We start from the raw sequence: 27,507 nt of genomic DNA, 5'->3' as shown, positions 1-27,507 counted from the left end.
GGCCCTCTTTATAAAGCTGCCAATTCCTCTGGTCGCTCTTAGTGTATATTTCAAGTCTTGTGGCCAGGACCACGTGGGCAAGTAGGGTCCTACCAGGGCCCAGGGTGACCTGCAGCCTTGCCAGCCCTTTTACGGGACTCTTTTGTCTGAGACCTGCCTGCTCCTGACCGAGCGCATCCCCAAGGGCAGGGCCAAGCACTTCCCCTCTGCCGCTGCCTGCTCACTAGAGGGCATAGGCTGCCTGGGCATATCGGGACCCAGCCTCTGCCCACTCCAAGCCTGACGCAGGCACCCCCATGCCCAGATGTGTCCTGCCCTTCTCAGCTGGGGGCAGGATAGCAGGGAGGTGAAGAGCAGGGCCCAGAGAGCCACTGTGCCCGGGTTTGTACCCCATATACCAGTTCTGTGAGCACAAGTTGGTTACCTGACCTCTGTGTTCCAGCTTCCGCATCTGCAAAGGGCAGAACATTACTTGCATCTAAGAGCCAGTGTGAGGGTTAAATGGGTCACGACACCTTATTGCAGTGCCTGGGTTCTAGGGTGCACTCAATCATCGTCAGCTGTTGTCACCACTGTGCGAAGCCTGGTGCTCCTGCTGCCTGGGCCAGCACCCCTCCAGGCGGAGCTCCAGTGGTTGCTGGGCGGTGAGCAGACATAGGCGTGGCCGACATGGGGTGGGATGGGGTGGGAGGGGTGTTTGACTGGCCTCCAGACATCCCCTCAGAAGAGTGCGGACCCCACCCACAGTGGTTGCACAAGACCCACAGAGTAGCGTGACACCCTATCACCCTGCAAGTCATCGAATAAAACCTTCTGAGTACACAGAATAAACTGAGTAAATTAATTTACTGTTTCTAGAAAGAGGCAATGACTTGATTAAAAAGAACCTGTGTGAGTTCTGTGGCAGGGCCTGGGCACTGTGCCAGGGCTGTCCCTGTCCAGTGCCCTGCAGGAGCCCTGGGTGCAAATGCCTGGCTGCATGGCTGTGGGCAGCCCCTGCCCCCTGTGCTGCCAGGCTGGCTGCATAGAGAAGGACAGACTGTCCCCTCAGGCGGCCACTCCTCCTGAGGGCCTGGGGGGTGCGCTCACTGAGCAGTTTACCTGGCAGCAGTCTGGTGGGCTTCACGGGGCAGCACTCACTCAGCCCAGAGGAATCGGCACAGGTCTGGAGCATGAGTTGAGATGGGTGCGGGCCTCCCTAGACTTCTGGGGCGGCTGTAGTTTCCTCTGTGGCTGGGGGCTATAGCCAGTATGACATGCATGTCGTGGAGGAGAGTGGAAAATGTGAGCTGGCAGCAAGCCCGAGAACTGGCAGGACCTAGAACACTGGGAGCCCAAGGGGGGGTTCCTCTGTCAGGAAGCTGGATCCTGGCCAGCGTCAGAGCACCAGCTGGAAGCTGCCTTTCTGCAGAAATGCTGGCTCAGCAGCAGCTGAGTAGGGCTGGGCTGTCCCCTCATGGGCATGGCTGCTGCCCGGCTGCAGAGAAGCATTTGGTTTGGGCCTGTCTGAAGTCCCTTGCCACCTTTCTGCTTGGAAGCAAGTTCTCATTCAACCAGAAAGTGTGTCCGCACAGGTCCTGTGTGACTAGGCAGGCTGCACCTCCTGCCTCTAGCCTTTCCAGAGTGCTATTGGCTGGCTCGTGTTGGGTGGGGCACTAGAAGAGACCAGAACCTGGGCTGGCCCTTGGGGAGCCTGCTGCAGGGGTAGGTGGCTTAGTGGTGGTGGGCAGGCAGGCAGCTGTGCCCTCGGGCAGGGAAGGTGCTGGTGAGCAGGGATTCCAGGGCGTGGGGAGCATGCAGGGCAGGGTAGGGGTTGCTCAAGCCCTGCTTACAGAGAGGGGTATGGAAGTTGAGTCTCACAGGGTGGCAGAGGGCCTTCCCAGGGCCTTCCAAGCAGAAGAAGTAGCACATCTTAAAGTCTAGAGCTGAGAGGATGCCTGGTACAGCTGAGGGAAACACAAAGCTCCTTGCAGTGGAGTCTGGTGGGGGAAAGGTCAACAGATGGTAAGGTCATCCAGAGGGCTGGGCTTCAGGCAGGAGGGAGGACGCTCAGAAAGCCGAGTCCAGAAGTGGGGGCTCCCTGGTCATGTTCTGTGTGGCTTGAGAGCATGCCTTGTCCTGGTAGGGTGCTGCTGTACCCAGGAATTTGGCTTGGCCCCTCCTTTGCTCCCCTTGCCCAGCCAGCTGTGGGTCCTGGGGCACTGCTCCTCTGCTCTGGGCCCTGTGCTCTGTCCCAGGTCCCTTCTTGCCCTCCACGCCTTCCTGGACTCGGTCCCCAGCCTTTGTCCCTGCCTTCTGCCCAGTGGTTGGAGTGCATCCCTCATGCAGCCTCTGCTCCTGGCCTTCCTGCCCTTGACAGTGGAACTCCAGTGGGCCTAGCAGGGTCTATCCACTGTTCTTACACTCACTGGGGCTGAGGGGCCCTTCAGAATCACCTGGAAGCTTGTTGGTCCTACCCCAGCTCCCTGAATCTCAGTCAGCAGGAACCAGGGGATTAAATGTTCACACCCATCATCTGAGGGCATTCTTATTGTCAGGGGATGTGGGGAAACGTGGGCTGGGGTTTGTGCTCTGAAGTTGGACAGACCTGGCTCAGGTTGCTGATTTGCCATGTACTGAATGGCCGTGGTGTCACCTCCCTGAGCCTCTGCTCTCTCACCAGCTTTGCAGGCTCTCTGGGGGAAGCAGGAGGAGATAAAGGTTTCACATGAAGTGACCAGCACACCCATGCCACACATACCATTGAGCACCAGGAGCTAGGCCAGGCTAGGAGGGCGAACAAGGCAGGCCACATTGCTGTTCTCAGAGAATTTACCTTCTAAAGAAGGGCTGGGGGTAAACAGGGCCTGTGCGGCTGCCATGAGGCCAGAGGCAGGCAGGAGCAGAGGTCTAGGGCCTTGTAGGCCATGGCCAGGCTCTGGGTTTGACTCTGAACCAAGTTAAAGCTCCATAGACGTTAGATTCCTTCCCCCTCCCCGACGGAAGGTATCTGTGCCAGCCCCTCTGAGCTGGCACCTCTGGGAGAGCCAGGTAAGCTGCAGCCTATGGTGAGCATCTGTGGTGAGTCCCCAGCTGCCCTGCCTCCTTCGGGGGCTCTGCCATGACCTTTTTGTTTGTATTTTTCTTGTTAAAGGAAAATGGAGTGTTTCCTGAGTGCTCGTAAAGCCAATGCAGCACTTAAACAGAATATTTATAATTCTTTCGTTTAAGAAATAAAACAATAATAAAAATACCATAAACATTGCTTTAATTGTTCACAGGCTTCAACTTGTAGTAATCACAGGGAAAGGGCAAGTGAGATGTCTTATTAAAATAAAAGCACTTGCCTACTTTTGTTTGAAGTTTTGCTGAAATGCCTTATTATAACATGTTCTTGTTTAAAAATAAATTCCAGTCATTCAGAGGTTTTTTTTTTTTTTTTTTGTCTTTTCAAAAGTATTTAAATGAGATGATTCTGGGCAAGGGTAATTCAGAGAATCTGGGCCAGCCGTTGTGGGACTGAGCTGTCTGGAACACAGCTGCAGCCCTTGCCCCTATCAGACCCACGGCCACCCTCTTGGCTTGCTGCTGGTGATCAGTGTTTGTGAAGATGTAAACGGGTACACAGATTAAGATGAGCACCCTGTCTGAATAACTGCATCTGCCTGCCTGTCAGCCCCACTGCCTGGCACACTCCTTCCTCATGTACATGCGTGTGTACAGTTATGGCCAGAGGTATAGAGTCTTTCCAGGACAGGGTGGAGTTCTCTGAGAGCAGACAGCGAGGGCACTGACCTAGGTGGGGGGTCAGAGCAGGCCTCTGGAATCTGGAGGAGGAGGAGGACCTGTCCAGGAGAAGAATGGAAGCATGAGTGTGCAGTGTTCCAGGTGGAGGGAGCAGCAGATGCAAAGGTCCTTTGGTGGGAGATAGTTTAGCACATTTGAAGACCTGAAAGAAAGGCATTTTAGCTGGAACTCAGAAAACAGAGACAGAGTAAGAGGTGCTATAGAGGCAGGTGGGAACAGACCACATTAGGTCTGAAGATTTTGGTCTATTAAAGATTTTAATGTTTTAATAATGCAGATGGTTTTGATGGGTGGAGTGGAGGGGTGTGTGTGTTGTGCATGCATATGTATTTGTGTATTGGTGAGACAGATGGTGCAGAGAATGGATTCAAGGGGGGGACAGAGCACCTCTCGAGGGAGCAGTTAGGAGGTTGCGGCAGTAAGTACAGGCAGATTACGGCAGCTTGGACCAAACTGGTGGCGATACAGTAGGACCCAGGGATATTTAGGAGGTGGAGTTAACAAGGCTCAGTGATGGAGTAGATACGGGGAGCTGGAGGAGAGAGGCAAGCCCAAGATGGCTCTCACATCTCTGGCTTGTGTAGCAGGCTGGGTGACGGAGCCCTGCGAGGTCTGGGGTTGATGGAGGCAGGATGGGGAATGTGGGTCGGGTTTTAATAAGGGGTGTTTGGGGCACATCCAGTGGGAGAGGAGGCCTAGGAGGCAAGTACATAGAAGGAGCTAAGGCTGACACAAGTTTGGGGAAGACATGGTTTGGTAAGCTATTGGTGTATCCAACCTTTGCAGTTGGAGTCTCTGGCGAGAAAAGATGATAAGAATTAAAAAGCAAGCTTTTGCAGTTCTTCTCAGGTTTTATTTCAGATGCTTAAAGGCTACCAACCCTCCTCCTGTTCTTGGCTTGGGAGCCTTCCCAGTTCTGAAAGGTGAGGGTCTGGGTAGTTCCTGCTTTGTCATTTTGGCTTGGAGGGGTGGGTCTTTCTGGGGACATTTGCGTTCTTTCAGATCGCAGACTCCCTGCCAGCCTCAGGAGGAGCTGCCGCAGCTCCGGTGCCAGGGGGAGGGCCACAGCGTGCCCCCAGCCTCCACAGCCACCACCGCCAACAAATGGGGTGACTGGGCGGAAGGTCAGGAGTTTAAGAGCTTGTTTTATTCAAGACCCGGGTAAGAGACAGGAGGGGAGTGCGCAGGTTTTATATGTGGATCCTGGTATTTTCTTTTGAGTCGGGCGGAGAGTGGTTGGGGCAGGGAGGGAAGGCAGCCCGCCAGAGGGAACATTGCCAAGCAGAGCGCCTCTAATGCGAACCATAAGGCGGCGGCCCATCTCCTGGCCAGCTAATGTGGGCCTTGCCGGCAGGCGGGCAGGCAGGAAGGCTGCCTGGGCAGTGGGCCGTTTAACCCTTCAGGTGCTGGGCCACCAGCTGGCCTCCCGGCCACAGCACATGGATGTTTGGGCCTGAAGATTTAAAGTCCCAGGGTTGTAAGATGCTGAGCAGCATCCCCAGGCTGTCCCCACTCACTGGACGAAAGCTGCAACCACTCTCAGTTGTGATGCTCAAAACTGTGTCCAGACATTCTGAATGTCCCCACTCAGCTGTCTGGCCCTGAAGGGCTCTGACTGGCCTGCACCCTTCAGCGGCCTCCCCTGCACACACCGCTTCCTTCATGGGGCACTGAGTGTAGCTGAGTGTGGGGGGCACGTTTTCTTGGGAAGGAGGAGGTCCCAGGATCTGTGAGGAGGTGTGTCATTTGCCTAGCATTAGTGGTAGGACTTGTGGTGTGAACTCTAATTTCCCCAGGGCCAAAGCTTGCTGCGCACCCTCCCTGCACTACCCAGGGACAGGCCGCCGGAGGTCAGGGCCCTCCACCTGCATCAGTGCTGTGGGTTGCGGTGGGCAGGAGAGGGGTTGTGCAGTCTGCCCTTCCCTTGCTTCCCCAGAGGACCCATTGCTTCCCTTGCTTCCCCGGAGGACCCATTGCTGTGTCTGTTTTGTTCCAAGTACAGCAGCCCAGGCCACAGTGTTATTTGCACTGTAAGCAAATCAGGACAAACTCAGGGGGCAACAGTTAATGCAAACCATGGGACGCCACAAAACCGCTGAAAAAGATGGTGTAAATGTAGTAGGGGGAAAACTGCAGCTAAAACTGTCAGAGACGCAGAGCAGGGGCTCTTCCTAGGCCCTTAATATATATGTTGTAAATAAATAGGATGCATATATTATGAAAGGAAAAGCATCCCAAAACAGTGTATGATTTGGTCCCACTTATGTAGGAAAACATATGTACATGTGTTTGTATAGAAATGCGTCAGAAAAGATCTGAAAGCAGACACAGCAAACTGAGTAGCGGTTACATCTTGGGGGAGTGAGCGAAAGTGGCATTTGAGGGGCTCAAAGAGAGCTTTCATGTTTTAGTCTGTGTAATTGGTGTTCAAGTCTGTTACAATGAGCTTGTATTCATCTGTTTCTTGTGTGGCTTTTATGAAAGAAAAAATACAGAGAACCAGAGAAACAGCAACTCTTGTTCTGCCTCCCCAACTCCTCTTTCACCTCTCTTGCACCCTCACCCTGCTTGGGCCCTGGAAAGCCATCCTCTGCTGGGGAGGCCGCAGTGCAGGGTGGCCTGGCCCAGCTCTGCTGTGAGGGATGGGCCCCATCTTCAGAAAGCAGGCTTCTGCCCCTGCCCTGCGCCCCGTCTCTGCCCAGCCCTTCCCCCAGCCTGCAGTGCCCCCAGCTCACTCATCAGGTGGCATGCTCCTGCCTCTCCTCCCCTTACCAGCTGTTTTCACTCACCGCTCAGACTTCAGCCCCCTTTTCCCCCTCCTCAGCCCTCTCCCCACACTCCTCTCTTGGAGATGCACAAAAGGCCTTGTTTGCTGATCTTTTTTTCTCGCTTCCCCATTGCCTCCTGATCTTCGGGTATATACAATACTTGTGTCCCTTTGACCCAGGCTGCTGTCTGTCCTGACTCTATTCCTGGAAGACCGGATGCGCTGCCTCCATTCACCCACACGGCCTGCACACTGGCATTTGGGCAGCGGTAACACCAATGAAATTGCACTTTTCAAAAGCCTTATCTCTGCTGGCACCACGACAGGCTCTTCCTCTCGCTTCTCCACAACCCCATGTACAGTGCATCTACAATCCCATTAACAGGGAAAAGCAAAAAACCAGAGCAGTTAGTTAATTCATTTGTCCAGGCTCAGGTGTTTTGGACGTAGATCTGACTTCAAAATGGGCACAGTTGCCACCTGGCCTGTGTGCCACTTCTGTGAGCCTGTCACAGTCTGCAGCATCCTGGAGCCGTCCCTGGTCTGAACTCTCTGTGTCCCACCTTTCTTCAGTGTGTGAAGGCCTTGGGAGAGCCAGTGCCCCTGCCCCTGCCAGCTGCTAGCACCCAAAGGATGGAAATCTCCAAGCTGCAAGGCCCCAGTGAATGAGGCAGAGCCTTGGGCTCTGCAGACCTCCTGGGTCGTGCCCAGTCTTAGCTGAACCTGTGGGGCCTTGAGAGAGGAGGGGTCTGGTGTGACAAGGCCTGGATTCTGTGGCCTACTCCAGCCTGTTCTGGTAAAAGCAGTGTCCTAGAAAGGTACCTTTTGGACAGGTGGAAGCTGTGTTTTGGCAGTGGGTGGGGGGAGAGGGAGACAGTGAGCAGACAGGCCTTTCGGAGATTTTAGAACCTCAGGGAGGCAGAGGGTGGAAGGGTTTGGCCCTGCCCAGAGGAAGTTCTCAGAGCATTTTCACTGGAAACATCAGAATAGAGAGGACTGCTTGGGGTTGGGTCTGCATCTTCCTGAAGGGGCCGGGAAGAACAGAGCTGGTGGCTCACAGTCAAGGGTCAGTGTGCCCCCTGGAGCCCCACTTTTGATTAATGACATGGAGCTCTCTACCCACTGAGCACCTAGTGGCCTGACTTGTGAAACTGTTGAGGGACAGGTAAGAGCCTATGTGAGAGGTGATTGGGTGATCCCTCCTGGGCCTGGTGCTTCATCATTTGCTGTTGGGCCCTGGGCCAGCGACTCCAGCCCTGTGATCCTCAGCATTGTGTTTGTAGCTCAGGGTGGGGTGGGAAGGCAGTGAGTTCCACTGAGTTGGTAGTGGCCTTGGGGTCCAGAGCAGGCAGTTGCAGACCTGGTTCTCCCTTGGCCCTGGGCCCTGAATGGATTCCTGACAAGAAACATCCTGGGAATTTGGCCACTTCACTGAGTGGGGACTCTGACACTTTCCCACAGCACAGAGCCCTGGGCTGCCCATTTGTCCCCGCTGTCACCTGCCCAGCAGAGCCCATTGGAGGGAGCTGTCTGGAGGGGAAGGAGGGGGCTCTACCCTCTACTGTTGTGAGCAGAGTTCTGGCCTCCTGGCCCCAACTCATGGTCTGATCCTATGACCTAAATGAAATGCCAGCAACCAGTGGCAGGAAGTGGGTGGCCTGTCCCGTTCCAGGCCAGAGTGCATCAGCTCCAGCCTCCTTCCCGGCTGCCGGCCTTGGTTCACAGGGAGCCCTTTGAGCGGCTTTTTGATGTGCATCATGGATGTTTGGCTTGACCAACTTTGTTTGCTTAAGCATTACTCTTGCCAGTTCATTCGGACCTTCTCTTTCTTTTAAAAATATGCTGCCTGCCAAAGGTTATTTTGGATCTGTTTTTGTTTATCAGGTAGAATTGTTCCAGCACAATTGAAAGCAGACCTACATGTTGACACGCGCTTGAGCTGCTGGCCAGGGTACGCGCACACATGCACACTCAGGATCTGTGGGGGATCGTCCACAGCCCTAGGACTTTCATGGCTGATGAGCGGGGTCTGGGCATCTGCCTCATTCACTGGGGCCTTGCAGCTTGGAGATTTCCATCCTTTGGGTGCTAGCAGTGGCAGGATTTCAGGTGGGCCGAGACTATAGGGGCTGTTACCTTATGGGAAGGGCAACCTGGTAGGTTTGATGGAGCTTTGGGATTAGGCGGGTTTGAGTGGAAACTTGACTCTGCCATGGCTGTCTGTGGACCTGCTGCCCTAGGCCGAGGTGTCCTGGGGCCACTCAACCCACCGCACAGGCCCACTGTGAAGAGTCCGTGTCAGATGTGGCTGACAGCTCTGTAAGCAACCAAGGCTGTGTGCAGTCAGCAAGGAGGAGGGAATGGAATACAGGCTCTGCACACGTGGTTCCCGTAAGTGAGTGGCCTCCTTGTGGATGCATTTGGGTGCTTCCTGCCAGAAGACCTGCAGTGAATTTCTTCTGAAAGTGCACCTCTTTCCATTGGGACTTGTGTGAGCACAGGGCTGCTCAGAAAGCCCTCTTGAGCTGCTCTCCTAGCCTTTCCTTGCCTCCGGGCTTTGCTCTACCTGGGAGGCACACATGAGGGAGGCATGCCTCTGTTCCACACTGACAGCTTGGGGGTCCAGCTCAGCACTTCCCTGAAAGGGTACTGTGCCCAGAGGGTGGGTATGTTAGCTTGTTGGTGTTTGATTACTGGTGATGGAGACCAGCTCAGGTGAGCATATGCAATGAAAGAGAATTTATTTGTTAGCATAACTGACATGTCAGGCTGTTCCTTCTTTAAACACTAGATTGAAGGTTTGAAGCCTGTTAGGACTCAGCCTCATTCCATTTCCTGGCTGAGCTCTGCTGCACGTGGCTTCATCCTCAGGCAGACTCTCCTGGCGGGAGCTGCAGGCAGCTCTGGGGTTGGCATTCTTTGAGTTCTTGTTCAGCGCCCCTTCCCAAAAGCTCTGCACGAATGCTGGGATCCCCAGGGCTTGGGTGCCAGGCCAGGGCCCTGTTGCTCATGGGTTCTCTGTACCCAGGAGAGCTGGGTGTCGTGGGCTGGTGACATGTATGTGATGCTGCCCTCACCCCTGGCCTGCAGGAGCCCCCGTTCCATTTCCAGCCTCAGATCAGCAAAGGTGCCCTTGCTGGGGGATTTGGGGAAAGCTTCATTTCCGCAAGTTGGAAGAGAGGAGACTCATATTTTAACATTTTCTTCAGATTAATATAAATAAATAAGTAAATAAATAAATGCTTATCATTAAAAATTCAAAATTGTTGAAAAGGCTGTAAAAATGACCTGTAGTCCACCCACTAGAAAGAAGCAAAGCAGGGTACCTCGGGACAGCTGTTGTGAATGCACGGACTGATTTTATATTACATATTTCATATTGCATGTCCCCCATCCCTCACCACCCCTACAACCTGGGCACAGCTCCTTTTCAGTCAACAGAGATCATGCAGCCCTGAGACTGTAAAGCACAAAAGTGATTATGTTTTATCTGAGTTTGGGGATCTTTCTGAAATGTATTTTATACTCTGCTCTTTCCTCGAACTACACAGTTCTTCCTAGAATACTGTACATAATTTCATCTTTTCCTGATGACTCAGCTCATTTTGATGAACCAGTTTCTGTTACAGGATTGGAGCTATCAAAGTGCATGTCTGGGTGTGCTTCTAAATAGCTCCCTGCAGGCAGGCCCTGCAGGGATGTGGCCACCTGCGCAGTGGGCAGGGTCCTGGCTCTGCAGGCTGCCAGGGCTCCCTCCCTGTTACAGGGTGCCTCACAGAGGCCAGATGCGAGCAGAAGGTCTGAGTGGGCTTCTGGGCACTCGTAAAGTTGCTCGGTGAAGGGGGAGCCGTCTTCCTGTTGGCTTTACCCCGACAGCAAGGGGCACACTGCAGGGTTTCAAATGGCAGGGGAGGGTCGCGGTGTAAGCTCCCTGGCCCTGTAGAGGTCTGAGTGGAGGGGTGCAGAGCAGGTGTGTGGGAGCCGGCTGGGCCCAGGCGGGGGACGATGAAGGCTTGTTTTGGGGAGGTGCTGGGAGAGAGCACAGGCTGGCTTTGACATATCCCTAGCTTACAATAGGGCTTTGTGATGCCCTGGGGATGGGGCAAGGGGATGAGGGAGGGGTGATAGTGACTCCTGGGTTTCTGGATTGTGTGACAAGATGGGCATGATGCCAGAGGTGCAGGACAACCAGATGTGGGGCAAAAAGGTGCACTGTGGTGGCTGTGGTGCCTGAGAGATATCCACGGGGGACAATGGTGTCCAGAGTGGGCACCATCCTTGATTGCCTGTCACTGAACTTGTGGGGCAGGGTGGTATCAGCTGGAGAGTTTAGGAAAAGGAGAGGCCTTGCTTTTTGCAGAGTTGTGACATGCAGTGGCCGGGCAAAGGGGACAAGGTATGTGAGAGGACTGGCAGTGTCCTTGGATGCTGGCGTGTCCTTTCACTCCTGCCTTGGGCACATCACGTCCACTCCGCTGTCCTACCTGCAGGGTTGTCTCATTGAGTTCTACCCTCTCCCTACCCCACAGGTTTATTTTACCACTCTCTCCTGATCTGCAGCATGTTCTCAAAAGTTTGGCGGTAAATTAATTCCCTCCTCAGCAGCGTGGACCCCGGCCCAGCCACCCCGGCACAGTGCCTTCCGCCAGTGCCTGCCAGGCTCAGGGCGGCTCACCTGTCCTGGAAAGCGCCCCGCACACGCCAGTCCCCCAACCCTTTCCTGACATTCCCACATCCATGCCATACTGCTGCGTGTTACCTCTACTGTCATGTACTTCCCATTAGCCTAGCCAGTACACCTAAAATTTCTGAGTATATTTGAAAAGGGTACTTGATAATATCCATGAACTCATCAGTTAGTTCTGCCATTATACTTTTTGCTGACTGGAATTTGATATACTTTTCCCACATATGTTTGTCTTCATAAATAATATGTAACATTGTTTTATATGTTTTAAAGCTATGTCTAAATGGTAAGATCCTGTGTATTTCCCACTCCAGGCTTGCCCTTTTAACTCAACATTACGATGGCGAACTCTGTCCTTGCTGGTATGTATGGTTTTAGTTCACGAATTTTTCTGCTGTGTGATGTTCCGTTATGACTCGACTGCAGCTCATTTACACGTTCTTGCTGAACATTCCTATGGCATTTTTGCACTCTTTGCTTGCATACACACTAGTTACCTGTTTGGTGCCTACTCACACTGCCCCAGCCCTGGCCACTGGCAGCTCTTCCAGGCTGGCTCCCATGTCCCCTAGATGTGCCCCAATCCTTTTGCCTTTGGGGCACTTCCTTACTTTCTGGCACCACAAGGTAGGCCAGGCTCAGCTTGTGCTATCCGTGCCCCAGCGCAGGGACCAGCCATTACTCCAAGGAGTGCTGCTTCTTCTGTTGGACAATGGTGGCAGCAACCACCATCTGCAGCTGGCATGTGTATTGCCACTGGGGTGTCATTGCTTTGAGGAGACAGAGCGAGGAGATACATGTCGTATACTGACCTGTACATGCATCTCTATAATCATGGACACAGGTGTGTCTGTCCGTCTGCATCTCCATCAAGCTGCACACCATTTCATACTGATTCTCTTGACTCTTGTGAGTAGACATGGTTCATTCCAGCCTTCCCTCCTTGCTTGCCTGTAACCTTCCCCTCCCACAGTGACAGGTCTGACTCCAGCCACCCAGGTCCACTTGTTTGTTCAGCCTCCATACACCTGTACCTCTTACACTAGATTGTGAATCCATACCCAGGGGTTGTTTTTGACTGTGGTTACCCACAGGCTCCTGAGCCCTTGATCTGTGGCAACAGGAAGGTTGCTGTTCATGCAGACATTTCAAGGAGTGAACCCTGAGAGCTAATTTGGCAGATAAAGTGGTGACATGTCCCTTCTTACTCTGGAGCATGAATTGGTGGTCCTTCTTGGCTGAGAAGGTGAAGTCAGAGGAAGTTCCTGGTGCTGCAGATGAGAGGGGTCTGTTAGCCTGTGCGACCGCTGCTGCCCAGGGCCACCCTGGAAAGGCCGACCGCAGGCACTGCCCAGTATGAGGAAGTAGGGGGATGGGGAACGGGATCTGGGAGCCGCCGGAAGCCTGGGTCCCAGTATGACAGACTGACAAATGGCTTGAGGAGGCTGGGACCAGGCAGAACCCACTCGACAGCTGCCCCTCTCTTCCCACAAGCCTTGGCTTCCTCAGGCCTCAGCATGCACTAAGTTATTGCCTGGAAAGCAAGCCACCTGTGGACAGGAGGAGGAAGCAGTGACATGAGGGCTGCAGTTAGAGAAAACCCTGGGGGCTGGCCTGACCAGGGTGAGGCTGGGGATTCTCTCTCTGGGAAAGTCAGCCCACAGGCCGGAGGCATCCAGGGGCTGGTGGGGATGGGTGCCCTCCTGGGTTACAGCTCAATGGGGGTTCAGTGACTACAGCATTTAACTTAATTTAATTGTTAAAAAAATAGGTAATAATAAGGGAAAAAATCCAAACTATACAAAAGATGTAAAGAATGTTTCCCACCCGTTACCATTTCTGGTTTCTTTCCAGAAATACTCTATGCACATTGAAGCATATCCACACTTGCTTCCTACTCCCTTTATTCTTTATGTTAACAATTCCATAATACACACGTTGTTTTGTGCCTTGTTTTCTTTCCCCATAAGAAGTCTGTGTTGGAAGATACTCCCACATGACAAAAGACGGTCTGCGCTCCGCACCACTGCTGTCATGACAGTACAGTGTGCCTTCATTCACTTAGTTGGTCTTCTGGTGACGGCGTCGCTGTTGCTCTGGATTTTCAGCTTACCTTTTCTGTTTCTTGTCTTAGAGCATAAATTTATGGGCAGGTGCTTTTCTCATTTACTTTGGGGAAGTGGCTTTTGGTTTGTAAAACATTTTCACAGGACCCCTGGGAGGTGGCTTTGGCAGAAGATATTCCAAAAGCAAAAAGCAGGGCTCCGATGAATGATGTTTTGCTCAAGGTCATAGAGGTGCCAGCGAGCACTTGACTCTGGGTCTGCTAACTCTGCATACTGCCCTTGTCACTGTGTCCTAGACCTGAGGGAGAAAGAATGTGTATATGCAGGCATAAATCATACACTCTGAAGCAAAAAACTGAGTTCTGGCTGTTATTTCCAGCAATCTGCAAATCAGTGGACAGCAAATTGGGGTTGTCACCAAGGTGGCTCATCTCTGGGAGAGCATAAGGCCAGGCATGGGGCAGGGATCAGGAATTTGCCACTTGGCCCTGGACTAGGGCATGCCAGGGCCTCTGGCTTTGGGAAGTGGCACCGGTTATGGTGGTCTGCTGGTGGGGGGACTGGAGGGGAGGCATGTGCATTACACTTCTCAGGTGCCAGTGTTTACCTCGCCACCAGAAGTGTCCGAGGGAAGTGTTCTGCCCCATTGCTGTAGTTTAAGCGGGGTGTCTATGTGGAGAGCAGCTTGGACTCTGGATCCTAAGAGCTGTGCAAGGGCACAAGGCTTGTACAGATAGCCCAGGCGTTTCTCAGAGGTTTAGTAAGTTACCTGTCATCAAGGGGTCTCCTGTTTGAAACATTTGCAGTTCCTCTTGGGGTCCATTTGTGCCTGAATGCATGGGGCTGACCAGGGATGGTGATTGTGATTGACCTTGAATTGGTGACCTTTTCAATTGGAGTAGCAACCTGCAGAGGTCAGAAATCAGAGTCCAGCAAAGGAAGGGGTGAGAGGGATGTGGGCCCACTTCCTCACCAATGTGGGACAGATGTACCTCAGTTTAAGAGAGCACATTTCTCCTCCTGGGCAGCTCCGCTGTAGCCAACCAGACCCCTCTAAGAAATGCTGCCTTTTTCTCTTGGTACCACCAGTCATCAGCCTCTGGAACTATTCCCTGGTGGCCTGAATGCTAGCTCCTGGAGCAGTTCCAAGTGTGGGTGTTCATCCTATAAAAACCAGTTTATAAAGACCTGGAGGCCACCATCACATCCCACACCTTTTCTTTCTATATCCAGTGCCTTCTAGAGTCTTTCAGATATGCAGGTTCTAGATCTGGCTGACAGACTTAGGTGCCCTTTCGGGAGCAGGGGCCAGGTAGAAGAAGACCACACACAAAAGAATTGCATTTCTATGCCCTGTGTAAGTGATGGAGACCTCGGGGCGCCAGAGAGCCACTGCTCGCCTCAGCCATGTGTGGGGAAGCAGAGCTGGCATAGCTGGAGCTCACCATTTTTAATGAGAAGCTGGAAATCTGGATTTTCATGTGAAATATCCCATTAAATATAGGCTCAAGGTTTTTTGTTATACAGTATGGGTCAAACAAAACCTGTCCACAGACTGGATCCTGCCTTTGGGCCACCTTTGGGACCTTTGCTCTCACCTCTGCACTGCCCTGTCAGCCGTCCTTCTCCAGAGTCCTTCTGCCTGCCCATTGCTGTAGCGCCACCAATATGTGGAATAAACATGTTGCTCACCTGTTAATGTGCTTATTGGCCATTTAATGATCTTCTTTTTGAAATGGCTGCTCAATTCTCTGACACATTTTTATATCGGGTTGTCTGTCTTATAGTTGATTTATAAGAGTTCTTACATATTTAGGGTCCACATCCTTTGTCAGATAACATGTATTGAGATTATTTATCCTGGTCTGTAGCCTTTTCATTTTCCTAATCGTGTCTTTTGAGAAGGTTTTCCATTTTGATGAACATCAGTTTATCAATTTTTTCATTTATGGCTGTGCTTTTTTTTGTCCTAAGATTATCTCTGCCTTTACCTACTCTGAGGTTAGGGTGATAGTTTCTTGTTTCATTCAGGAAGTTTTATAGTTTTAGCTTTTATACTTAGTCTTTGTTCCATCCCAGATTAATTTTTTTATCTGGTGTGAAAAAGGGATGGAAATTAATTTTTGTAGTGCTTAATTTAATTTGCTTTAGCACCATTAATTGAAAAGATTTACTTTTTCCATTGAATTACCTTGGCATCTTTGTAGTAGAAAAAAAAATCAAGGGGAATAATATGTCTGAGTCTTTTTCTGGACACTATTCTGTCCTATTGATCTGGCTACTTTCATTCCACTCTTACGCTGTCTTGATTACTGTAGCTTTAACAGTGAATTTTGAAATCATGTAGTCTAAGTCTTAATTTTGTTATTTAAAAATACTCTTGTAGCTCTTCTAGGTCCTTTACATCCATGTAGATTTTCAAATCAACTTAATTTCTTTTTAAAAAATTGGAATTTTGATTTGCATTTTTGTGGAATTTATACAATACTTTGGGGACAGTTGCCATCCTATAAATATTGAGTATTCCAATCCATGAACATAGTATATCCATTGATTCAGGTCTTTAGTTTCTCTGAGCATTGTTTTATAGTGTTAAGTGCAAAGTTTTGTATGACTTCTATTAAGTTTATTACTAAATATTTTGTTTGATGCTATTGAAAATGATGTTTTTTATTTTCCAGTTATTTGCTGCTAGTATATGGAAATAAAATTGGCTTGTGTGTTTTGATCGTAGGCCTTGCAAACTTGCTAAAATCATTCACTAGATCTTGTACTCATTTTGTGGAATCCCTAAAATTTTCTTTGTAAATAGTTATGCCATCTGGAAATACAGACCTTTCTAATTTTTTTTGCCTTTTTTGTTTTCTTACTTTGATTCACATGCTAGAAACTTCAGAACAGTGTTCAACAGGAGTGGAGAAAACAGATATCCTTGTCTTCTCCCTGATGTTAAGGGAAAGTATTTAGTATTCCACCAGTAAATATTAGGTTAGCTGCAAGTTTTTTCATGTATATGCTTTTTCAGATTGAAGAAGTTGATTTCTATTCCTGTTTGCTGAAAGTTTTCATAATACATAACTTGAATTTTGTAAGATGCTTTTTTCTGCTTCTATTAAGATGATCATATGGTTTTTCTCCTGTATTCTATTACTATGGTAAGTTACATTTATTGATTTTTGAATGTCACACCCACCTTATATTCCTAGAATTAGTCCTATTTGGTTGTGAACATTATTCTCTATATGTTATATATATAATATATATGTTCTCTTTATCCATTGATTTGCTAACATTTTACTTAGCATTTTTGTGTCTATGTTCATGACATATATTTCTTCATAATTGTCCTTTATTATAATATCCATGTTATATTTGAGTGTCAATATTCTGGTCTCATAAAAAGAGTTGAGAAGTTTCTGCTCTTTTTATTCTCTGGAAGAATTTGTATAAAGTTGTCATCATTTCCTAAAGTTTGGAATAATTCAGCAGTGAAGCTATGAGGGCTTGTAGTTTTTGTAGTTTTCTTTATGAGAAGGCTTTTATGAATTTAATTACATATATATGACTATTCTGATTTTTATTTCTTCTTGTATCAGTTTTATGTTTTTTAAATAAGGAATTAACCCATTTTTATCTATTTATTGGCCCAAAATTAATAATATCCTGTTATCCTTTTAAGTTTTATAGACTTATAAAACCTTATAAGACTCTATAGTGATATCCATCCCCATTTTATTTCTGATATTGATCATTTGTTTATCTCTTTTTCTTGTTCAGTTTTACTAGGCATTTATCAATTTTATTAGCCTTTTTAAATAACCAACTTTTGGCTTTGTTGATTTTTTTTTGTTGTTCATTTGCTTCTATTACACTGATTTCTCTTTCTTATTATTTCCTTTTCTCTACTTTCTTTGGGTTTACCCCACTGTTCTTTACTAGCGTCTTGAGGTAAAAGCTTCGTTCTTTAATTATCAACCTTTTCCTTTTTCTAATATATAACTTAGAACTATGAATTTTCCTATAAGTGCCGGTTTAGCTTCATCCCAATGGTGTGTTATCTGTTTACTATCATTTGGTTAAAGTTATTTTAGAAATATTATTGTAGTTCTTTATTTGATCCATGAGTTATTTTAAAATATGTTGCTTAATTTCCTAATTTTGGGGGATTTTCTGGTTAACTTTTTTTGTTGATTTATACTTTCATTCAACTGTTGTCAGAGGACAAACTTTTTATGGTTTCAGTCCTCTAAAGTTTGCTGGTAATTTCGTCATGGCCCATATGACAACTCTGGGATGTGGATAGACAGGTGATGGCAGGTGCTCATGGCCTAGGAGAGGGCAGCTGTAGGTGTATAGGGGACCAGTTCAGAGTGAGAAGATTCCTGTGAGGATATCCTCTCCTTCCTTCTCTAGTTCTGTGCATCTGCTTCTAGTAGTCATCTGTCACCAGGCCCAGGTAGGAGGATATTCTCTCCTTCCCCCACTGAAGATTGCTGAGAATAGAGTTTGCTGACCCTGTTGAGACCTGGCATTTGAAGTGCACATAGGAGGACTTCCTGAAAATTTGTTCTTGGCAGGGGAACTCAGAGGGGAAAAGTAAATACAGCCTGGGCATAACTGAACATTAATAGGAAGTCAAGTGTTGGGCTTCTAGAAATGACAGGTCAAGTCTCTGCAGGCATAGAAGAGTCTTCAGCAGTTGAGCTAAGTGCCTCCCCTGGGCTGAGGGGAGGGACCCAGACCAAGCCAGACACTGCCTGTGTCATCAAGGTCATGATCTATAGGAGCAAGAATGCCAAGGAGGTATAGACCCTGGACGATGGGACCCCACATGGAGAGGGAGCGATCCCCGGGGAAGGAGCGGCTGGCCTTCTTAGAGATGTAGAGGGCTCCGAGAGGAGAGGGACACGTGTCCTGCTCCTAAAAGACAAACAGAAACTTGCTAGATGGAAAAGTGAGGGAAGGGCATTCCAGTCAAAGGAAACAGCACATGCAAAGGACCACGAGAGTGGAACAGCAGACTCCTCTCAGATATTTGACCTTTTGGTTTGAATCATAATCGTTACAAAACAAAAACAGAAACAGTCCGTCCAACGTGCATTGCTGCCGTTTTGACCAAGAATCAGCCTCCTGCGTGTACCTCCAGGCCTGTGTTGCACCTGCCAGGGAGAGCAATCCCCGTGATGCCTGGGAGGATGGCTGTGCTCGTGCCAGCAGCAGGCCATTACAGGCCATTTTGTGGCTGCAGCGAGTGTGTTGTCGGTCCCTCGCTGGAATGTGTTCAGTTGGCAGTATGTGTCTCAGTTGGTCATCTAGATTCAAGTGAAACAAAAAGGAACCCATTCAAAGAGCTCAGCTGATTCCAGGTACCCCGAGATGCTTTCATCTCAGTACTGGCAGCAGTGGGGCAGCCCCTTAGTGCCACCTTTGGTGACAGCAAGGCACTGCCAACTGCAGGAGCTGGGTGGCCCCCAGATGCCTCTTGGGGTCTGAGCAGCAGAGGAAGCAAGTTCAAATCTGTCACCTGTTTGTAGTTTTCATAATTTTTGATTTGGCATTTTGATCAGTCTGTTTTTGGTCAAGAAAATGCATCCGTATCTCATAACAGGAAACTCCTTTTGTGATCTTTACTTCAAGGCATTTTTCTCTCTCTCCATTTCCCCCTACCTTTTTTTTCTTTTTTGGCAAAAATAGAGACCTAATGTGATGTGCATCTTATTAAAAGTTCAGTGTAATTTATTGCCATTGGTTTGTTTACAAAATAAACAATTCCAAACTGCATAACATGGCCTTCCTACAGTCACTGGACTTTTTTGTTTTTTTTTTAATCTTGGGTTGAAGTGGGAAGGTGGAAAAGAACCCTAGCTTCGGAGAAGTCGCGTGGTTCCAGGCTGCTTCCCAGGTTAACAGTGTTAACTAGCAGAGTCTTAGGAGCCAGTCCAGCAGTCACCCAGTGGGCCAAATGCCCCAGGATGTGGCACGAACCACCCTGAAGGACACTGCCTTCCCCATTGATGCAGGGGTCTCAGTGGGGTGGTGGGAATTCAGAAAGTTCTCAAACATCCCTCAGCCCAGCCGTTCTCCTGCCCTGAATCCCCATGGGAAGTGCAGGAGTGGGGAATAGGGGGAAGGCAGTTGGGAAGGAGTGCTTCCTGTCGGGGGAGCTGTCCCCAGCCCAGTATTGGCCTCTCAGCTCTGCCTAGTGCATGGCCCTTCCCCTAATGGAGTGCCTGCTGTCAGCCCAGAAGAGGAGGAAGGATAGTCGGTGAGAGGCCAAGAGGTGGGGTTGTCCTGGTCCTTCAGGCTGAGTTAGCCTGGCTGCCTCTCAGGGACCTGAGATGGCTGTATCTCCTCTCATGGTCACATCAGACACAGCTCAGCACTCTGAGCTGAGGCCTCTGGGCTCAGGGGGTGTGCTGACTCGGGAGGCCTCCAAAAGCCCAGCCCTGGGTGTCCTTACCCAGGATCTTAGAATGTAACTGATAGGATGGGACCTCCTGCCCCTCAGCAGGAGGGGTGGAGGCAAGGACGGGGAGGAGTGTGAGCTGATGGTGCCTAGCAGCCAACCCCGCAAAGTGCCCCTCTGACCTCGGCCAGGAATCCATGCGCCTTCCTTGTCTCCTCTTTCCATTGCCCCAAAGCCCAGTGTTCTGTCCGCCTTGCTTCACTGCCCCGGCAAACTGAGCTTGCCTGCTTCCTCACCCACCTTTGCCTCAGCTGCCGCATGCAGCCTGCACCCCTCCCATGGGGGGCTTCCCCGTGGGCACTTCAGGATGCAGCTCAAGGGTCCCCTTCCTGCGCCTGCCCCACAGCATCTGCCCCGCGTCCTCCCCTCTGCCGGTCTCCGTGCTGCAGGCCTCGGTTGGACTTTGTGCCTGAGAAGCCTGAGAGCCAGGCCTGGCAAAGGTGTGCCAGCTGGGAGGCCCCCAAGCCTGGGGAATTGCAGCCTCTCCAGGGCCTCCATCACCAAAGCTGCGCCTCACGCTCAGCATCACCCGGTAGAGGGTGCTGAGCTCTGTGGTCTGTCTGTTAAAGAGAAATACAGGCTGACGCCTGAGGGTATGGTGACCCCCTGTGAGTTAGCAGCTTGGGACTGGCCTCTGCCCTGTATAAGCCCACTCCTCCCAGTAGGCCAGAGGTCCTCACAGCAGCTGGGGAGCAGTGGGTAGGGATAAGGACATGCCAGCTGGGGCCTGACCACTGGCACCAGGGTCTGGTGGGGGGGGCAGTTGGGGGATGGGGAAGCACCCAGTGAAGGCCAGGGACAGCCATGCTCACTGGGATAATAAATCAGCAGCCTAGCACATAAGAGCTGCTCAGGATATATGCTTTCCCTTCTCTCAGTCACCATTAGGTTTGACAGTAACTTTCTGGAGAAGTACTTTAGGAGAAAAATAACTCTCATGGAACCACTTTCTGTGGCTTGGGTCTACCAATGCCTCCATCATTGTTTCTGGATTAAGCTCTCTGCTCTAGTTGTTGTTTTTTTCCTGGAAGCTGTAGGACGTACCTGGCTGGAGTCCAGGAACTGGAGCAGCCCAGGGAACCCTGGGGCAGGAGGGGAGGGGGCATGGTGTCTGCCCTCATGCAGGAGCAGGAATCCTCGAGTTGAGAGCTGTGTTTGGCCAGGTGTGTTTTCATGACCTTTGGGAGAAGGGGCACCCCCAGGAGAGGGACACATAACGGATTGGTCCCCCTTTCTGCTCTGTGCCAGTCTGGGTCACTGTTATGTGGTACAGTGTATGTGCTGAGGAACTATTTGTGACATCCTGAGGAGATGTGTCCATGAACACTAGGCACACTGGGTGGGCTTAAAGAAGGGCAATAGGAAGCAAAGAGTGCAGACTTGGGTTCAAATCCAGGCCCAGCTGCTAGTCCCTGTGTGGCTGGGGTCCCTTCACTTCTGTGAGCTTAGAAGATGGGGCTTACAATGCCTGCTCCATGGAGATGACCTGTCCTCTTTTCATAGAGTCATTGGGAGGATTAAGTCAGAAAAGACAAAAACATCAGGGCCCCGTGTGGCCTCTGGAGATGTGATCTGAGCCCCCATGTACCCCTTGAGTTCACTTCTATGGGGCTGGACCTTGGCTCTATGCTTTTTCCCACCATGCAAGTCCCGTGGCTTTATATATGGCTTTGGGTCGGCCAGGGCATGGGTTGTCCCTAAGCAATGCTTACAGGTCCCACAGGCATCCAGTGAGCACTTGGAGAAATCAGCAGGGTTGGCCAGGAGCTAACAGACTAGAGTTTCAGCAGAACTGAAATAAACACCAGCTTGTTGTTGTGCCCCTGAGTCTGAGTTAGAGCTGGTCTAGAGACCCCTGGGTGGGAGAGCTGTTCTGGCCACATCCCCAGCCACCTTTCTCCCTGTCCTGGAATCTCTCCTATCTTAACTTTATTTTTTCATCTCCCATTCTTGATGCTAACACTGTATGTAGGAATATGGCCTCTTATCTATTCCTAGATCTCGATAGGCTGGAAAGGTGATAAAAAGCAACTGAAATGAACTATAGTATTAATATATTATTAATGGTTATTATATTAGTTTCTTGTTCCTCCTATTGCTGCTCTAACAGATTACCACTAAATCTGTGGTTCCACTAATTTAGTTAATTTAGGATGTAAAGTTCTATAGATGTCTATTAGGTCCATCTGTTCTAGTGTGTTGTTCAGTGCCTGTGTGTCTTTACTTATTTTCTGCCCGGTGGATCTATCCTTTGGGGTGAGTGGTGTGTTGAAGTCTCCTACAATGAATGCATTGCAGTCTATTTCCCTCTCTAGTTCTGTTAGTATTTGCTTCACATATGCTGGTGCTCCTGTATTGGGTGCATATATATTTAGAATGGTTATATCCTCTTGTTGGACTAAGCCCTTTATCATTATGTAGTGGCCTTCTTTATCTCTTGTTACTTTCTTTGTTTTGAAGTCTATTTTGTCTGATATTAGTACTGCAACCCCTGCTTTCTTCTCACTGTTGTTTGCCTGAAATATGTTTTTCCATCCCTTGACTTTTAGTCTATGCTTATCTTTGGGTTTAAGGTGAGTTTCTTGTAAGCAGCATATAGATGGGTCTTGCTTTTTTATCCATTCTATTACTCTATGTCTTTTGATTGGTGCATTAAGTCCATTTACATTTAGGGTGACTATTGAAAGATATGTACTTATTGCCATTGCAGGCTTTAGATTCGTGGTTACCAAAGGTTCAAGGTTAGCTTCTTTAGTATCTTACTGCCTAACTTAGCTCGCTTATTGAGCTGTTATATACACTGTCTGGAGAGTCTTTTCTTCTCTCCCTTCTTATTCCTCCTCCTCCCTTCTTCATATGTTGTGTGTTTTGTTCTGTGCTCTTTTTAGGGGTGCTCCCATCTAGAGCAGTCCCTGTAGGATGCCCTGTAGAGGTGGTTTGTGGGAAGCAAATTCCCTCAGCTTTTGCTTATCTGGGAATTGTTTGATCCCACCATCATATTTAAATGATAGTCGTGCTGGATACAGTATCCTTGGTTCAAGGCCCTTCTGTTTCATTGCATTAAGTATATCATGCCATTCTCTTCTGGCCTGTAGGGTTTCTGTTGAGAAGTCTGATGTTAGCCTGATTGGTTTTCCTTTATAGGTGACCTTTTTCTCTCTAGCTGCCTTTAAAACTCTTTCCTTGTCCTTGATCCTTGCCATTTTAATTATTATGTGTCTTGGTGTTGTCCTCCTTGGATCCTTTCTGTTGGGGGTTCTGTATAATTCCATGGTCTGTTCGATTATTTCCTCCCCCAGTTTGGGGAAGTTTTCAGCAATTATTTCTTCAAAGACACTTTCTATCCCTTTTCCTCTTTCTTCCTCTTCTGGTATCCCTATAATACGAATGTTTTTCCTTTTGTATTGGTCACATATTTCTCTTAGTGTTGTTTCATTCCTGGAGATCCTTTTATCTCTCTCTATGTCAGCTTCTATACGTTCCTGTTCTCTGGCTTCTATTCCTTCAATGGCCTCTTGCATCTTATCCATTCTGCTTATAAATCCTTCCAGGGATTGTTTCACTTCTGTGATCTCTTTCCTGACATCTGTGATCTCCTTCCGGACTTCATCCCACTGCTCTTGCATTTTTCTCTGCATCTCATCCCACTGCTCTTGCATTTTTCTCTGCATCTCATCCCATTGCTCTTGCATTTTTTTCTGCATCTCTGTCAGCATGTTCATGATTTTTATTTTGAATTCTTTTTCAGGAGGACTAGTTAGGTCTGTCTCCTTCTCAGGTGTTGTCTCTGTGATCTTTGTCTGCCTGTAGTTTTGCCTTTTCATGGTGATAGAGATAGTCTGCAGAGCTGGTACAAGTGACCGCTGGAAGAGCTTCCCTTCTTGTTGGTTTGTAGCCTTTTCCTGGGAGAATAGCGACCTCTAGTGGCTTGTGCTGGGCAGCTGTGCGCAGACAGGGCTTCTGCTTCCTGCCCAGTTGCTTTGGGGTTTATCTCCACTGTTGCTGTGGGCTTGGCCTGGCTGGGGCTGTTCCTCCAAAATGGTGGAGCCCCGTTAGAGGGGGAGCAGCCAGGAGACTATTTATCTCCGTAAGGGGCCTCTGTGCTCCCTGCTGCCCAGGGGGTTAGAGTGCCCAGAGATCCCCAGATTCCCTGCTTCTGGTCTAAGTGACCTGTCCTGCCCCTTTAAGATTTCCAAAAAGCACTCTCCAAACCAAAACAACAACAGCAACAATGAGAGAGGGAACAGAAAGGAAAAAAAAAAGAAAAAACACGCGATTTTTATTTTTTTTTCCTTAGGTGCCGGTCCCAGGCACCCGCGCACTGGTCCTGCTGCCCTGTCTCCCTAGCACCAGGGTCCCTGTCCTTTCAAGGCTTCCAAAAAGCACCCACCCACCGGTCCCGCAGGGAAGGAACGCTCAATATTCTTGGTCCTCAGGCACTGGTCCCACGCACCCGCTCACCAGTCCCGCCGCCCTGCCTCCCTAGCACCGGGGTCCCTGTCCCTTCAAGGCTTCCAAAAAGCACTTGGCAAAAAGAGAGAAAAAAAAAGGGGAAAAACGCGCGATTTCTTCCGTCCTCAGGTGCTGGTCTCAGGCACCCACCCACCGGTCCCACAGGGAAAAATGCGGGATATTCTTTGTCCTCAGGTGCCGGTCCCAGGCACCCGCTCACCAGTCCCACCGCCCTGCCTCCCTAGCACCGGGGTCCCTGTCCCTTTTAGGCTTCCAAAAAGCACTCGCAGAAAAGAGAAAAAAAAAAGGGGAAAAACGCGCGATTTCCTCTGTCCTCAAGTGCCGGTCTCAGGCACCCGCCCACCGGTCCCGCAGGGAAAAACGGGGGATATTCTTTGTCCTCAGGCGCCGGTCCCAGCCACCCGCTCACCAGTCCCGCCACCGTGCCTCCCTAGCACTGGGGTCCCCGTCCCTTCAAGGCTTCCAAAAAGCGCTTGCCAAAAAGAGAAAAAAAAAAAAAAGGGGAAAAACGCGCGACCTCCTCCGTCCTCAGGCACCGGTCTCAGGCACCCCCCCCCAGGTCTTGCAGGGAGAAACGCGGGATATTCTTTGTCCTCCAGCGCCGTTCCCAGGCACCTCCTCACCGGTCCCGCCACCCTGCCTCCCCAGCAACGGGGGCCCGTCCCTCTAAGGCTTCCAAAAAGCGCTCGCCAAAAAAAAAAAACTGCTCCGGTTTCTCTCCACCCGCCGGGAGCCGGGGGGAGGGGCGCTCGGGTCCCGCCGGGCTGGGGCTTGTATCTTACCCCCTTCACAAGGCGCTGGGTTCTTGCAGGTGTGGATGTGGTCTGGATGTTGTCCTGTGTCCTGTGGTCTCTATTTTAGGAAGATTTTTCTTTGTTATATTTTCATAGCTCTATGTGTTTTTGGGAGGAGATTTCCACTGCTCTACTCACGCCGCCATCTTGGCTCCCGCCTCTAATTTAGTTAATTTAAACAGCACAAAGTTTTTCTCCTACAGCTCTTAAGGTCAGAATTCTGTAATGAGTCTCACAGGGCTAAAATCAAGGTGTCAGCAGGGCGCCGTTCCTGGAGGCTTTGAGGGAGAATCTGTTCCCCTGCCTTTTCCAGCGTCTAGAGGTTGCCCACATTCCTTGGCTGGTGGCCCCTTCCTCCATCTTCAAAGCCAGCAGCAGCCAATCCCGTCTTTCTCGTGATGCTGTCTCTGGTTATGCCTCTTCTGCCCCCCTCTTCCCTATTTATAAAGATCCCTGTGGTTACACTGGGCCCACCTAGATAACCCAGGTATTTTAAGGTCAGCTGATTAGTAACTTTAATGCCACCTACAGACTTAATTCCCCCTTGTTGTATATCGTAACATTCCACATGTTCTAGAGATTAGGACCTGGGCCCCTGTTAGGGGCTGTTACTCTGTCTGCCCCACAGAAACAGCTGTCAGTTCTGGAGTGCCTGCCGCTCACTAGGCAGCATACCTAAATTCTCGCCCATCCACACAACTGCCCCATAAGGAACTCACGGTATCCTGTTTTATGGGAAAGGAAATAGAATGGTCACAGTGCTGGCCCAGAATTTATACTAGTAAATGGTAGGAGCTGGGATTCAAACCCATGTACCACATTGCCTTAAAGCAGTGAGTGTGTGTGACATACGTGTGTGCGTGCCTGAGCATACATGTTGAAGAAATAATCCTAGTGTGTATGTAAAGTAAAAGCCTCTTTCAAGACCTTTTCCCAAGAAGGTATTTCCTATGCATAAACAAACACACACACACACAAATACATATATATATAAAATGTTTTTTAAACAAATAGTACTATACTATATTTACTCTTCTATGCTTAGGCATTTTTTCCACATTATTACATGGTGATATCCCTCATCCTTCCTAAAAGCAGTGAAATATTCCATGCCCCATAAATTATTTTCTCTTACTGGATATCTAAGCTGATTCTAGGTTTTTGCACTTGATCATTACAGTTAAATAGGAAGGAATTAAATTCTGTACTTGGTTCTCCCAAACCAGCTCCATGAATGGGGAAGCACAACCTCCCATCAGCACAAGTGGTCATGTGATAGTTTGCCCCAGAAAAAGGATAGTAGCAGATGTGTTAAAGGAGCCTACCCTCTGCTCCAGGCCATGCACTGTGTGTGGGATCCCATCCCAGGGCCATGTTTTCAAAGGGGCTGTGCCAGAGTTGGAACAGCCAGGTGAAGCCTTAGAGACTCGCTCGTGATGGTCGGGGGACACACCTCACTTCCTCTGGAAAGCCTGAGCTTCTCCTCGACCTGGGCTCTGCAGAACTGAAATGTGAGGTGGTGGGTTGGTTGGACTTCACAGTTATTAGTCAGAGGAGTCCCCTACTCTGGCCCTTGGGAGGTCATTCCCGGGATGTTGTCAGGTGTAAAGCTGTGCAGATACTGGATTCCAGACCTATGAATGCTGACTCCTTCCTCTTCTCCCTCCCTCCCTCCCCACTGGTCCTGTGGCCTCCCTGGACCTCTTTCCCAGCTCTCCCAGTCCACCGTTTCCCTCATGGCACCTTTCTCTCACCTTCAGCCATGTCACTCTTGACAGGCCGGAGGAGAGAGGAACTTGGTGGGTTGGGACTGGGGCAGGAAGAGGGCCTGGTGCCCAGAGGGACTTAAAAAAGCCCCATCCCTTCATGAAGAGAGCAGGCGCAGAGAGGCCATGGTGGTTCAGGGAGAAGGACCCACGGTGAAAGAGGGTGAGGCTCAGCAGGGGACCCTGTCGGGAGGGCGGACCTGTGGGCCTGCAGCTGCTAACAGTTACACAATGGAGTGAAGATTAATTTTTCTCATCGAAGTGGAAAAACTGACTGATTTTTATCAGGGCAAGTTGGTTAGAGTGTTAGTTAAGTCATTTGTCAAAGCTCATTTACTTGCCAAAATTAAAATCATTTCCCTCCATTTCCTAGTGGATTGGTTATGATAACTCTCTTGGCATGACATTTATCATTCTGGTCCACAGGGGGTGGGGAGGCGTGCAGGAAGGTATACAGAGTGATATGACTGTTCTTTTTGTGTGCAAAGACACTGTTTTAGTAATATTTAATTTTGGTTATCACTTAAAATATTAATGTTTTAGCTGTAACTCTCTACCTGGCTTCCAAGCTGAGCAACACCGCTGTTCGAATTCATGAAGGAGGGAGAAGGGATGAGGCGGGCTGCTATCCCCCATCTGGCAATGCTGATAGCCAGAGAGGTTGGCCACGCAGGCAGACCGATTTAATGCCCTGGCTTCCAA

General features: G+C 49.6%; 1 protein-coding gene across 9 annotated transcripts in view; it reads left to right on the top strand.

Moving 5' to 3' along the window:
- Positions 1-27,507, top strand: part of EEFSEC (eukaryotic elongation factor, selenocysteine-tRNA specific) — a 257,610-nt gene that overhangs the window by 124,114 nt on the left and 105,989 nt on the right. For 7 of the 9 annotated variants that reach the window (XM_037023859.2, XM_037023857.2, XM_073231123.1 and 4 more), the window contains exon 5: positions 11,555-11,602. The exons of the other annotated variants lie outside the window; for them this stretch is intronic. In XM_037023859.2, the coding sequence (XP_036879754.2) occupies positions 11,555-11,602 (48 nt within the window). The remainder of the gene's footprint in view (positions 1-11,554; positions 11,603-27,507) is intronic. 9 annotated transcript variants of the gene reach the window in all.

The sequence above is a fragment of the Manis javanica genome, chromosome 3 (assembly GCF_040802235.1).
Source record: "Manis javanica isolate MJ-LG chromosome 3, MJ_LKY, whole genome shotgun sequence".
Lineage (NCBI taxonomy): Eukaryota > Metazoa > Chordata > Mammalia > Pholidota > Manidae > Manis > Manis javanica.
Note: the sequence above shows the minus strand (reverse complement) of the source record. Positions and strands in the feature narration are given on the sequence as shown.